This window comes from Cupressus sempervirens, chromosome 4, assembly GCF_028749045.1.
Source record: "Cupressus sempervirens isolate cs-2001-9-10 chromosome 4, ASM2874904v1, whole genome shotgun sequence".
Classification (NCBI taxonomy): domain Eukaryota; kingdom Viridiplantae; phylum Streptophyta; class Pinopsida; order Cupressales; family Cupressaceae; genus Cupressus; species Cupressus sempervirens.
The window spans coordinates 474,567,258-474,582,894 of record NC_143121.1 but is presented as its reverse complement, the minus strand read 5'-3'; the positions used below and the strand labels follow the sequence as shown (position 1 = coordinate 474,582,894).

The window sequence follows — 15,637 nt, the reverse complement described above, 5'->3', positions numbered from 1 at the left end:
CACAACCATCATGGGTAATGATTTCTCCTGCTGCTACCAAAATATTAACACTTGACACCATTTTTGCTCGATGAAGTTGGAATCTGTATTGTTGACTTTCTACCGTTGCCATCTACTAAAACCAAAAAACAATTTTTCTAAAAAAGAAAGTTGTGATTTTCATTATCTCTTTGATCTATGACAGTGGAGAAACAAAATAAAAAATCTACTTTTTTCTAAAAATAGAAAATCTGATTTTGGACTTCTTGTCTTGAATATTGGATCTTCTTAAGTGACAACTTTATGCTTGGAAGACTGTCCTCGTATATGATCTTGTTTTGATGTGTTGGAGTAGACTTGCCTTAGCCTCAATCCTTCATGCCTGTGCTTGATATTTGACAATTTATTTTCACAGTCTTTCGTTGAATTTCGGCTTTTTTCCTTCTCTGGTGTTGGAGCTATTAATGTAACATTATTATATCTAGCTTATAATGGTCATGTAAGTAAGTCAGTATTTTAAAAACTTTTCCTATATTTTTAGTTCTCGATCATTTCTGTTATGAAATGATTTTCTTTGGTAAGGAGAATTCCTCTCCTTCGTTTAATATATTTGATTATCATTTCCTGGTAATAGAGCAAAGGATTTTTTGCCATGTTTTTAAAATAAAGTTCGTGGACTATTTACCTGGAAATTTTGTAGAAATTTCAGAAGCTTTTGATCAAATTTTAGAAACAAAATTGTGTGATTTTCTTCTCTGAAAATCCTGACCAGTTTTAGGACAAGTATTTCAACAAATAAGTTTCTTTTTGTGCTGTTTGTACAAGATCTGGCTGTTCTTTTCCTCTTCTGTTCATTTTGGCTAGGGTTTGCCCCAATTCATGTTTTTCTTTAGTCTATGTTCTTTTCCTGCTAATCTGCGAAGTTTTTTGCCTGTGTATTGTAAATCGTTGGTTTCCTGCTTGCATGACTCACATCAAGGGGTTTTTCTGCATAATCACAATTTTTCTAACCCATGCAACTGTGTTTTCGGCTTGTGAGGGAGGGTTCTTTGCATATTTTCTCTTGTCTGTGATCTGGTTCATGTTTTTTGGATTCAGTGCTGCTTACCATGTGAGGGTTTCTGTATCCTCTCTCTGCACTGTCTTTTTTTGCAGCAATTTTTTTGACGATTTTTTTACAAAATTGTGGCATTTTCAGTAGTCAAATTGTGCTTAGGTGAATGAAGTTTGTGCAGTTTTTCTGATTTTTTCATATGAAGAAGTTTTGCAGAGAGCGGTTGGCTGATCAAAAATCAAATTGGGGGGGTTTCTCGACTCTCAATAGAAGGCATATGTTGTTGAGCATTTAGAGTAGTCAACCTTCTATGCATTCATGGCCAAAAGACCATGGCCAAAAGACTAGCATATAATGTCATGTCTTTTGCTTGGTATTTTGACTATGGGGCAACTTGACATTTCGCAAACAAGAGAGATTGGTTCACACAGTAGAAAGCTTGCTCCGATTCAGTAGTCTTTAATGGTGGTGTAGAGCATATATTTGTTGGCAAGAGCAATGATATGATATGATAGATTTTAATGACGTCCACGAGGGTAAAGTAGCCTATGGGGCCCACACGATCACCCCCCCCAAGGTAGGAGCAGAACTAATCTAGCTACAGAGTTTTGGTTAACTTGTCTCTCCTTTGCTGAAGTTTGATAATCAGAGCTACTGTTCTCTTCACTCGATCCTTCTTGAATAAGTAGTTCAAGTCCCTGTTCTGTAATATCTCTGTATAACCAGATCTGATGTCATTGTATGCTAGGCAATCTTTGATAAAGTGCTGCTTTGTTTCTACCACTCCCATATTACAGAATAGACACGTTCTGTCTGCCTACTCTTCCTTTGGAACTTGCCATCTACTAGTTTCACATCGCGGCTAGTGTGAACTAGTTCTGAGTTGCGCTATCAACATTTTTGCTCTCCATTTAATAGGTGCTCTTATACAGGCTTTTTCCTCATGACTAGAAGTGGGGTTAAATTCTTTAATGTAATAAGATTCTTTTTGCCCCATGTGCCTTCTCCATTAAATATTGTGAAAATTTTCCATGACAAACTTCTTTATTTCTTTAATACTATCCGGGCAAGTATAGATGTTGATATCCCATTTTCGCATCCATTTGTCATTTTGCTTCATCCATGTGCTTTTTCACCTGACAAGTTTTTCATCTACAACTAACTTGGGCCAGCGATGTGTTTCCAGGCCTTGGGTTTTCCTTAGATACCTTAGCATCCGGACCAATGCAATGGCTTCTAATGGAAAGGAACCCACCTTAGCCATTAAGATCTCATACGACATCGTGGTCTTGACTTTAAGATTGCATGTGATGAAGTGTTTTTGGATTCTTTCTACTTGTCGCCATTTCTTGTTCGGACATACTGCCGCCCCAAACTTCACATCCGTATAGAATAACCGGAGTGACCAGCAGATCAAAAAGAGTTTTCATGGTCATCCAATCACATAATTTTGCATTCCTACACTTGTTTTGTAGAGAATATAACGCCTTCCAGCCCTCTTGAATCCTTTTTGATCTGCACATATCCCAATCGAGTTTGTTATGAAAATCTATGCCCAAGTATTTGTACTCCACAATCTCAAGAGGGTTACCCTCAAACAGGAACTCGTCCCATATACCCCTATTCTTTGTCAGCGAGAAGATCATAACTTTATTTTGCTTGTGTTCACTTGCATTCCACCTCATCGCAAAAAACTTTCTAGAGCTTTCAAGTGTTCTTTCAAACCTTTAGCTGTTCTAGCAAGTATGATGAGATCGTTTGCATATAAGATCAATCTTATCACAAAGTGAGCCAGCTGTACCTCCTCACCATTGGTCTTGTTTATCCATTCTTCTAACTTGTCAATATAGAGCCCGAATAATGTTGGAGATAACGGACACCCTTGTTTAACCTCGATGTTGCTGCCAAAATCTTCTGATAGCCCTTTGATTATTCTGATTTTAGCTTTGACCTACTCATACAATTTGTGAACAAGAAACCTACTTTCTTTAGGAACTTCCAACTCTTCCATTTTGTCCCAAAGTTTGTTATGTGGCACTGTTTCAAATGCTTTTTTAATGTCCATGAAACAACAGAAAGTGTCGGCCCCTTGAGTGTCCCAAGTTTTCTGTATCAAATATCTGAGAGTGATGCCGTGATTTATAGTAGAGTGCTTCGGTCTTAAGCCTACTTGCCCTTTTTCTCTTTTGCCTTCTGTTTTAGCCCATTTATTGATTTTCCGTTCTACGATGCTGCCAAATAACTTTCCGAAGAGTGGATTGATCATGATAGTTTGGTAATTAGAAGGATTGTTTATCTCCCTGCTTTTGGGGAGTGGAATCACCGCACTTGTCCAATTTATAGGAAAGCCTTCTCTATTGACACTGTTGAAAATCTTAGTGATGTGTGGTGCCAGGGTTTTAGCACCCACTTTAAGTATTCAGCTTGTAGCCCATCTATATCTTGAGCTTTACCTGCAGCCATATGCCTTGAATAATATCCTTTTGGCTGAATAAATCACTTGTAGTCTCGGTTACCATGGTTCTATGTTCTCCTAAATCACACTCGTAGAGGGTCTTGACGTATTCTAGCCATTTGGTTCCTGTGATGTTGTTCTTTATCTGTGTTTTTCTCTGCTAAAGCTCTTTCCAGAACTTGTGTTTAGATTACTTCTAGAGGGAGAAATCTTGTGTTTTTCAATGTATGCTTTGTTTTAAGCATGGAGCTCAATTTGCTTTCATTGAGTCAGATTATTTGAAATTATCTCAAGTTGGATGTCATCTTCAATGACAACAAGTGTCATATTGTTGACGACGAGTCTAAGAAAGCCGTTGCACTTGGCATCAAAGATCACGGGTTGTATTGGCTGGCTGTAAAATTTCTAAACAAATGTTGTTGTTAGTAGAATGACCATTATGTGAGGGCATTGTGTAATATTCTTATATTTAGATCGGGGGGTTCTTGACTCCCAACAAATGGCTTATGTTGTAGGGCATTAGAGGAGTCAACCTTATATGCATTCATGGCCAAAAGATTAGCATATATTTTCATGCCTTTTGCATGGTAGTTTGACTTTGGGGCAACTCGACATTTCACAAACAAGAGAGATTGATTCACAAAGTATAAAGCTGGCTCTGATTTAGTAATCTTTAGCGGTGGTGACACATACAATTTTTGGCAAGGGCAATGTTGAGATAACTTCTGGAGGAAGAAATCTTGTGTTTCTCAATGTATACTTTTTTTTGGGCATGGAGCTGAATTGGCCTTCATTGATTCATACTATTCGAAATTGTCTTAAGTTGGATGTCGTCTTCAATGAGCATAAGTGTCATATTGTTGACAACAAGTCTAAGAAAATGATTAGGGTTGGCATCAATGATCATGGGTTGTATTGGTTTGTTGTAAAATTTTGAGACAAATGTTGTTAGTAGAATGACTGTTAAGGTAGGGCTTAGCGTAATATTTTTATGTTTAGCTTATAATGGTCATGTAAGTCTGTCAGTTAGTATTTAGAAACTGTCTCTTATGTCTTTTGTTATATAAGGACTATTCCCCTTGTTTGTTTAATACAATCGATTATCATTTCAGGAGCCTCTTTCAAGCTTCATAGCTTGATAATCTGTGACAAATGATCTAAATGAATTATTAGTAGACCAAGACAAATCAATACCTACAGATCAACATTTTTTACAAGAAAGATAACATGATTGACATTGATGTGATAAGTTAAGATAAGATAAGAAAATGATATTAATGTCCAACAAGAGACCAACCAGGGTTCTAAGGGACTGGAAGATACAACATGGGTGAAAAATAACTTAGCAAGAGCACTAAACGATGATTGAGAAAAAGCAACAAGAAAACATAGAAAGAGAATAACAATAGACGAGAGAACAACCAAGTATGCTTTCTTGATAAAAATAAGTCTAGCACCGAAGGATAAGGCCTAGGGCGACCAGAGGTCCGGGTTCGTCTTTGAGAAACACTGGAGATAGGATGCCGTTGTTTGGTGAATCTACGACAAGGTCTAGCAGATTTGGTGTGCCCGGAGACGAATGAAGCAAGTGGCCTCTTCATGCCCTTGGAGGGGGTCATTGGCGGGAAAAAAGACGGTGATGGGCTGATCTAAGGCGTGGTTCTGAGGAAACATATGTTGTAAAGTGAGATCACAGAGTTGGGAAGTCTTTCGAAGGTAAAGCACAAGACAACGTTGGCCAGAATAACTGAAAAATGCCGAAAGAGATTTGCATTCTGTGAATAAACAATGGAACTTGCCTCTAATCTCATAATAAATGGGGCACCAAAAGATAAAATGGATCTGTCTCAGCCTCAGATAGAGTGCAAAGGCGACAAATCTACTCGTCCCTCATCAAATGATGATTTGTTTGGCAATGAAGTCGGTGGGAACCAACTTTGAAAGGCCCTGGGGGAATGCAGAGGGCGTGGCTCCAGCGTCGGCGCAAGAAGGGACACATGATAATCCCATGATGTGTCTCCAAGAGCTGCTTGTAGTAGAAGGCCATTCGTGGGCGCAGACCCCTCGGAGGATCAATCCATGTCGTGGTGACGCAGTGTCTATATATGTCTAGTCTAATGTGCCCATTCAATTATTGTTGTGAGGGGAGGAGATGGGAGGGAGCATCCAAGGAGAACTAGTAAGGCAGGAGACGATCAATGTCAATTCCAATCGAGCTCAGTAAGGTGGTGGCTTGGGTATACTAGCAACAACCCTTGGTCTTCAAATTAGAGCTAGCAATACCAACTGAGGAGCAATATGCGAGGTGGGAATATCTGTGGCGACTGTCTGTGGAGTCTGCAAAACCCTTGAGGTGGTGATTGAACTAGATCAAATTGAAGATGGCGCTAAGCCTAAAAGGGTGAAGATCGAACCCAGCCAAGATGATACTGTGTGGAGCAAACCGGTGACATTTGAGAATTCGATAAAGGAGAAGGGTCTGAATTCACTCGACATTTGAGAATTCGATGGAGAAGGGTCTGAATTCGCTCGACTGAGGCCCAATCCGAATCAAGAAGTGACGGTCCCCAAATAATAGAGCCATAAAGAAGAGTTGGTCTGACCAAAAAATCCAAGAGGGATAGTTTGGACTCAGTGTCCTGAAAGTGATGTTGGAAACACTATCTCTCTAGAAGGACGAGGGACCCAATCCCCTTAGCAACTCTGGGCAGGTGGATGGGCCTCCTGATAAAGCGGGAACCAACGAACTTAACCCTGAGTTAAGTGTACAAGGAGACAATCTCAATCGATTGGCCTTGGAAGCTAAAGTGAAGATGTGAGGTTTTTAGACAGCTGCAAACCATAACCCGAGTCTTGCCCAGGTTTACAACAAGCTGATGTTTGTCACAGAAGGAGGCCAATCCATCAATAAGCCTTTGAAGCCCCTCTAGAGAGGAGGTTAACAAAACCATATCATTGGTAAAGAGGATGGAGATCGGAACCTGGTGTAAGTAGCAACCATCTCTGGGGAGCGAAGCCTTACTGAGAAAGGCCTCGAGCTCATCAATATAAATATCGAATAAAGTGGGAGAGAGAGGGAAGCCCTGCTTCACCCCACTGGTGCTTTGAATTGGATCGGATAAACCCTCAAGAGTCCTAAATTTGCCAACCATTGCCTCATAAAGTCTCATAATTGCAGTCAGAAGATCTGGAATACCAATGACTTAGCATTTGGCTACATATATGATTGACCACAAAGCTTTTCCAGGTTAGCAAATTTGTTTATAAACAATTCCTCTCTAGAGGCCGTGGGACATTCTTGGATGATTGGAGAAATTTAGATTCTTTGATGACTATGAAGACTAGAATCATTATTGACTTAGGGTATAGACTCAAGCAGAAGTTATATTGTAGGAAAAATAAAACACCTGAATTGAAACATATGACAGGAAAAGGAAAGCATTATGACATCACAAATACATGGAAATGACAACATAGCCTACCTCTCTACCTATGGATAAAAGTAAACACACGACTAATTACTAAATGAAACCATAATAGGATGGTAAAAATAACATCCGTTTCATTTAAGTTGGGGACCTAACCGCATTATCTTATGTTTTGAAAACGCCAATAAACAAATTGTATAGTGTTTTTATATTAGTAACCTTTTTCTTTTCTTTGAGTTTATAGTAGATTAAATCAAGGAGCTTCCTTTGTGAGTTTGAAGAGAGGTTTTTTCCTATCCACTGTTTTGTTTTGTGTTGTCATGGAAGTGACAAAATCAAATACCAACAATAGCTATAGGGGACATGGAATAAAGATGATTTGCAAATTAAAAATAACAAGATGTTAGCTTAAAACATGGTGGCGGGTACAAGAAGATCAATGTAGGGATGCTTCCACCATGAAGATCGAGTTCTATAAACTCCTTTTAGCCTCCAATATAAGCAACTTTTTGTAATCTGCAATTAGAAAATATGGTGTATGCTTTCCACTCTGCATGATTAAAGTAAAAACTTATCACAGATCTTGATGTTTGATAGCTACAATCGGATAAACCAATATATAATTATATATGAGATATAATATATATGTGTGTTCTTTATATTGAGATATTAGGTCATTGTTATATATATATGAGATTAAATTTGTTACTATTATTAATTATCTGATTAATGAATAGACATGTCCCATGAAGGGACATGTCTATTCATGGCCTATTCTCTCTCTATATAAATCTAAGAGGATGTTGCGTTTGGAACTCACATACCAACACAGGCAGTGCTTAATACATTTGCAGCAGATCCAAAAAATTGAACATGGTATTAGAGCCTACTTGCAAATATTAAAAATAAATAAATGGTTAATGTCATGATAGATAGATTCAGATTTTAGAAATTTGACATATAATAGCCGAACTTTCAGAGACTTGACATATAATAGTCGAGCTTACACTCAGCGAATAGGCTATGGACCAGACAGGAGGAGAACGTTTGAATGATTTAACAACAAATACAAAAAAAAGGACATTTTGACAGCCAACAAGGCTTCAACGTTAGAGATTTCACAAAGATATGACAGAGGTTAAACATCAAAAGAAGAGATGCTACCGAAGGGGGAGTTGGACGATACAACTAACTAGAAGATTGAATGGAGATCCATCCATTTATCTAATCAACAAACATATAAGAGTGGTTGAATGTCAACATTCAACGACATCCATCAATAAATTAACATAGGATGATAGATCAACCAAATCAGAAATGAAGTCACAATTAACCAGATGTTTAAGGAGATAAAATGTCAGCGACATACAAACATAAGTCGTAGAATAAATCTAAGGAAATGTAAGAGTCGCTACAACTCTACCATTAAAAAATACGAAGTGGATAGTAAAAATAGAAACATGACAGCCATAGATGAGGAAAGACATCGTTTACACTGATCATAATATTAAAAAATAATGCAGGAGATCCCTTTTGTTCTCACATACTAATATATACGTCCAGTCATAACTTACAGCCTGAATTAGATTCATATATTTGGACTTAAATAATTATTGGAGGTAGATATAACTAATGAGGATTATGCATGTATATGTTGTTAAGATCATATGGATCGTTTTTTGCAAATGTAATTACATTACTGTTTTTATACGTGTGTTCAAAATGCAGATCTGAAGACTTATAAATTTGAGAGGAGACATGTCTACGGTTAATCATCATTAGATAATAATAATTAAAAATTAACAATAATATAAATAATCATATATATATATATATATATATATATATATATATATATATATATATATGTGAATATGAGAATATTTGTCTAAATGATGATTTACCATCAACAATTCATTTCATGATTGAATCAATCTGATTGAAGCTACAAACTTAACACTCCCTCTTTAGCTAGGGAGGATTGTTATAGAACACATTATGCTCTCAAGTATATGAAGAGATATCATCTCAGTTGATATTCTTGGAATGGTATATTTAAGGATATCAATATATATCCATCAACTTAGATGTTATCTTTCAATACAATCCAAAGTATGATTCAACAAGAAATACCAATCATATGATATTCATCATACTTATATTATTCTGGTATGTGCATGGACATCAAATCCTTGATGCCTACCAAAAGAATATGTTATATCCTAGTAGGATATGAGTTATCTGATTTTTGACACTCCGAGACAAACAACTTAATGTAGTCTATTAAATAACAAGAAATCACATTGTCATGGTCTCTATCATGACAAGTATCATGATCTTCGGCTCTCTAGGACAACAACTTAATGATGTTTGATCATGATATGTTTTTTTATCATGACTTCCGACACTTCTGGACAACAAATTAATGAAGTATGTCATGATAACAGGTCAAACTATTAATAATATCGTCACCTTAGCTACCTTCTAGATATATATATCAATGAAAGATTGTCACCTTCCATGACATAATTCACATATGCAAAATAGTAACCACCATGAACCAAGTCAGAGGGTGGAACAAGGGTTTTGACCTCAAATTCTCTCTCACAGAGAAGAATGCATTACAAGGAATCTCACTTCAAACTTTTCCCTTATAGAGAAGAGATCACACTTCAAAATTCTCCCTCTGAACAATGATCTTGGGAAGTTAGGTCCTCTAGTTACTCCCTTAGAGCTCTCTTGGCCTAAGGATGCATGTCAAACTCCCTTTGAATCTGATATCAAACTTCCGACTTTTTGATGAGAAGTTTGTTATTTCCTTAGGATGTACACAAGGTTAGGCTCATCAAAATCATGTAGTCAGACATGTATTTTTAGACTTCCTTTGAGTATCTATCTTTAGAGCTCCTATGTTGCCTTTGAAGAATTGTCAGACACCCTCTTAATGGAAGAATACTCATAATCTCAATCATCAAGGATATTTGCATTAAATGGCTCACTTATCTAGCATGAACGTTAGATGAGTAATGGATTCTAGATCATAGCTTCTTTTAGAATTACTGTTATAAGATTGAGTCTGCACAATATTTGGTAAGGTACCAACCTTCTTTTCCTGCAAGAACAACCTCACAAACAAAGGAAAAAATCAAGGCAAATTTGGCTCTTTATAGGATGTATAGAAATGCAAATAGAGAGAATACAATGAGTAGATAAATATAATGCTCAAAGATGAGAAATACTTATCTGCACATGAATGGAACATTTTCCTTCTAAAGATGGTTCAAGTGGGAATGGAACATTGTTTCTCATTTGCCTCCCACAATGTGAAGTTCTTACTTTTGTATTGTCGAACAATTTTGCATCATATTCAAGTATGGCATTTCTTATTTTTGTTCTTCTTTGCAAATAGTCATCCCCGGGGATCAAGGAAAAGAACAAAAGCATAATAAAGCTAATAACTCTTATCTTACATGCATGGATTTAAGAAATTTACTACAATATGCAAATTGAAGTAGTATTCAATACTTATCTCAAGATGTTCATTAATATCCTTGCAGTCCCAACACTGTAACCAGTTCTAGGTCAAATGCATTTCTAGCAATCTCAAGCTCTTTGTCCAAGTGATCCAAGTACTCCTTGTACAAAGTACCATTGATATTTCTACCCTTTTTTGATTGTGTCACCTTGCCTCGAAATCTCGAGAGTAGATCTCACCATTGTAAGTTTCCTCTCATCATGAGCAAAGTCCATTTAATATCCAATTTTGAGTATTCTGAGAATTTAAATGCATCCTATGTATTTTAAGATTCAGATTCTCATATTTCAATCCCAAGAGACTTTTCTTTATGTTTGTAATCTCAACTCAAATCTTTGGTTTGATGTAATTGTATATTGATGAAGAAAATATTTTAGTCAATCGTGCGAATGATTTCTTGGAAATATGTAGAATTAGCTGACAACTGTATTTAAACTTATAATGTCTTTGCGTAAATGCAGGTTTATCCAATGTAAGTCAATATTCAAAACTATTCCAAGCATTAATTGTTGGTATGTATAAGTTTGCAGATCTGCATGATTCCTTCACACTTCTTCAAAAGAAACTTTATTTCTTTCTATTCATATGCCTCCATGCAAGAGTACTAATATATAATTTGTATCTCTTATTCCATCTATATTTTCAAATTTATAATTCCTCCCTATATAATTTTGCTGGTAATGAAATATCTTATAATTTCCGTTGGACAAGGATGTAGTTGGCTTTGTGCAACAGAAAGATGTAGTTATTTTGATCCATGATTTGAGTATAAGCAAAGTTCATATGTATTTATCAACAACCATCCACAACCAGACTCTCAATGTGCAATGACACAATCTCAGAAATTATGATATAATTGTATGAATTTCAAGGATGCACGTTCATTCTCAGATACTATCAATATTTAATCTCTATTTGCTCTCAACGACATCAACCTGTCATCCTATATAGTGCTTCAAATTCAATCCAAAACATTGTGGATGATCTTTCCTTAGTTTAGTTGTGCGGGTCTGATGAATTCTTAATACTTTCCATAGTCCTGTTGATGCATCAATATCCCATAGGTTATTGCCACATGGGCAGCTGTTGTTGGGCCTTTGTCCATTGCATTGGCATAATTTAAAATTAGTTTCCTCATATGGAATTCTATCAGCAATGTCTCTGCTCAAGTTGGGGTGGGTCCCTCTTACGCAGGGAAATTTTATAGTACTTACCTATTTGTTGAGGTTCGCGTATAACACGGTGGTAGAAGGTTATAAATATTGGGCAAGGCAAATGGGAATTAACTCCTTTGTTTTATTCCGTGATATCTTTTATTTTTTATAACACGGTAAACCATTCAATGTGTACTGCATTCCGTGCTCTCCAATCTATTACTGTTGACCTGTCCTTTCTTTTTAATCCTTGCATGTGTTGTTGGCTATCCCGATCGATGCCTTGACCTGTCCCCCTTTCGTTATTTCCTTATCACGTAGAATATTCCCATGTCTTTGATTGGTTTTGTCAAGCACTGTCCGCCTTACTCAGTCATACAACTGGTCCAATCCATGTGTGAGGTCTTCGCATACTTTATTTTCTTTTGGGTCCTTCTTGCTCATTCATTCTGTTGTCTTTTTCTGATATTAGAAACTTATTTGTGATATTCGAGAATATCAGAAAAGGTATCTTGATAGCCAAGTTTACCATCTCTATGTTTATGAACATAGGTTTCTGAATACTGATTCAAGATAATTGTCCTCTGCTGGTAATATCTCCAATCTTCATATCTCCCTGTAGCAATAATGTATTTGGCAATGTCCAGCTTGGTCTTGATCATTTACAAGCTTCCATCTCTATTAAAGGTTCCAAGATATTTATCAAATATGTTGAATACTTCCTGTTGATGGTCTATCGCTGCGCTATTTCTTCCCTGTGTTTGGAGTCATAATTTATCTTCATACATCAATGTCAACAAGATGCCTCGTAAGTCTGCTATGGTGGGAATTGAATGCTCTTTCCATTCTCTGAATTCACTGCTTATTGCCCTGATATCTTCTATCAGTGTTCGATGATTGTCATCTATATCCAGTCTGAAAGTTATTTCCTTTTAAACTATGCCTATATCTGTCTCTATTGCCACTTATTCTTTTGCTTTCTACTATTATTCACATTTTTATCCTTTCTTTTCCAAGTCCCTTAGGTTATATAATTTATAGTCTATATTTTGTTCCATTACCATGAACGCTCATCATCCATTTAATAACCATCAAATATTAGGGTGACATATTGCTGCATTGGGATATATTACGGTTTGAATAGAAGTTCATCAATCATTATGGTTTACCAGAGAATCGTTCCAAATAGGAGCTGACTAAGATATCCATATTTATCCGCACCTGTGCTGTGGTAAAATGTGACGCTTTCCCATTAATATTTGCAATGCTGCCTCAGATAGGCCCACATGGGCTTCTGCTAAAATGGACCCACTGCATGCTTCCTTGCCTTCTTTCAATTTACATACTTACATTTACAGTTTGGCTCTGATACCATGTTAAGATCATATGGTTCATTTTTTGCAAATATAATTACATTACCCTTTTTATAAGTGTTCCAAATGCAGATTTGAAAACTTGTAACTATGAGAGGAGGAGACATGTCTCTACGGTTAATCGTCATTATATATATATATTTATTTGAATATTTGTCCTAATGATGATTTACCATCAACAATGTATTTCATGAGCGAATCAATTTGACTAAAGCTACAAACTTAACACACGTAAGTAGGGAGATATCAACGATACCAGCATCACTATGATGGCAAAAGGAATGGAGGGTCGCCTATATGGGCATTTGACTAGTGACCCCAAATGGCATAAATCTTTTATGTGTGCATTTGGACTGACATCAACCACCACAGGTATGGGAGCTAATTGAAATCATAGTTATTTATAATTCAAGCGTAATTAAGTTCTTAGAAAATCAATATTTAATATTGATTGAAATAGGTATTTTAATGTTATTATAGATAATATAATAAGATATGCTTAAAATAAAATTAATATAAGGATTATTGTTTTTAATATTTTTTCTAATATTGTTATTGAGAATAAAAAAATGAATGTAGATTGAGAAAATTGTCTCCTTAGATTATTATGTGGTATTATCGGGGAAATAATATGTTCAAAATATATATTTATATATATCTATATATTTGTATATATATTGATGATTGAATATATGCAAAGAATATATTTAATATAGATTTTTATCTATATTTTATCGAAATGGTCTTATATAATTATGCAGAAGTAGTTATTATAATTGAGTATTACATTTGTGTACTGATTATTTGTGGTTCTATATGTATTATAAGAATTATTTGCCTTGATCCTTTTTTGAGATCGCTCTTGCAGGAAAAAGAGGATTGATATCAGATTCAGAGGTAGTCTGACACTTCATCTGAGACAACATTGGATGAGAAGTTCTGAAGATTGATAACTTAGAGGGAGTATAAAATCCATGTGTGAATGTATGATTTTAATGGGCCTACCCCCTATGTACATAATGAGGAAGTGACGACTTCCAAATGATCTCACTTGTATTTGTAGAAGTTATTGTAAGGTGATAACCTTACAATAACTTGTATTATGAGATCAAATAAATTGAGTGTATGGTAAATGTCTTGCATCTCAACATTTGGGAAGGCCATTACTCAAAGAGTATTTGGTGAATACCATTGATATTCTGTGAGGCCAATACTCTTGATATCAGATGTGATATCAAAACCTTTTAAGTACTTGGTGAATATCATTGATATTTTGGGAGGCCAATACTCTTGATATTAGATGTGATATCAAAACCTTTCGAGTATTTGGTGAATATCGTTGATATTCTGGGAGGCCAATACTCTTGATATCAGATGTAACATCAAACTTTATTTGAGTACTTGGTGAATATCATATGTTGATATTCTGGAAGACCAATACTCATGATATCGAATGCGATATCAAATGGTGGAAATCTTCTGAGATATCAAATGAGATATCCTTAAAATTGTTATTTGTAATATTACGTTGAAGTAATATTTATTCTTATGTGTTTATGCTTCTAAGCTAAGAGGGAGTCTTGATGTTTGATAGCTTCAGTCGGATAAACCTATATATAATTATATATGAGATATAATTTATATATGTGTGTTCTTTATATTGAACTATGAGGTCATTGCTCTTTATATATATATATGAGTTAAATTTTTTATTATTATTAATTATTTGATAAATGAATAGTCATGTCCCTTCATGGGACATGTCTATTCATGGCCTATTCTCTATTATATATAAATCTAAGAGGATGTTGCATTTGGAACTCACATATCAACACAAGCAATGCTTAATACATTTGCAGCATATTCAAAAAATCGAACAATAGGGTCTTAATGAGCACCTAGTAACGTAGACTTTCCTAAACAGTATATGCACTATTCAATTCAAAATGTGCGAAATATGATCAACATTTGTTGATGCTCAGTTTTGCAAGTTTGTCTTTAGATGTTTTTAGTTCTCTACAAGCTATTTTCTTCAATATGGTATTATTTCAAAATCACTAATAACGTATTGCTTATTCAATAGTCGCAAGGATGCTTTTTTTTTCCTTATCAAATTAAACCTAGCATTATGTAGCCATTTATTTTGGTTGGTCACCCACAATTTAAGGTTTTAACTTCATATTTCTTTTGTGGCATATTTTATTTAAAGATAGATCAGACTGTTTAATTGTTAATTTGCTTGACAGGTGAATTTGCCATTGAAAAGTTGATAGATGCTTCACATGAAGATGATAAAATTGGGGTAACAATCCCATTTCCTTTTTACCCCTTCCTACCTGTCTTTGAACAGCTCAAATGACATATTTCATTTCTGATCTACTATTTTTAGCACTCACTTATACCTTAGTTACATGCTTTGTGTGCTTTGGTTCTGCATCTTAGTTGCAGAACTAACCCAAATTCGGAATCAATGCAGGGACGTCCCAATCAATTTCAGCTGATGAGGAATTTGGTGGGGACACTTGGACACGAAGTAAGAATCAGGACTGATTGTAATTGTAGTTCTTAAAAAAGCTTTTGTCTGTAATCAGGTTCTTCTTGTTATGTTATATATCTTAAATGATCCTTTTTAGTGTTGTATGTCCACTTTTAGGGATTG

General features: G+C 35.5%; 1 protein-coding gene across 3 annotated transcripts in view; it reads left to right on the top strand.

The window, feature by feature from the left end:
* LOC149562021 (Wound-responsive family protein) overlaps positions 1-15,637 on the top strand; it is a 120,761-nt gene that overhangs the window by 11,954 nt on the left and 93,170 nt on the right. For all 3 annotated transcript variants that reach the window (XM_089825559.1, XM_089825558.1, XM_089825557.1), the window contains 2 exons: positions 15,225-15,280; positions 15,455-15,511. In XM_089825559.1, the coding sequence (XP_089681685.1) occupies positions 15,225-15,280; positions 15,455-15,511 (113 nt within the window). The remainder of the gene's footprint in view (positions 1-15,224; positions 15,281-15,454; positions 15,512-15,637) is intronic.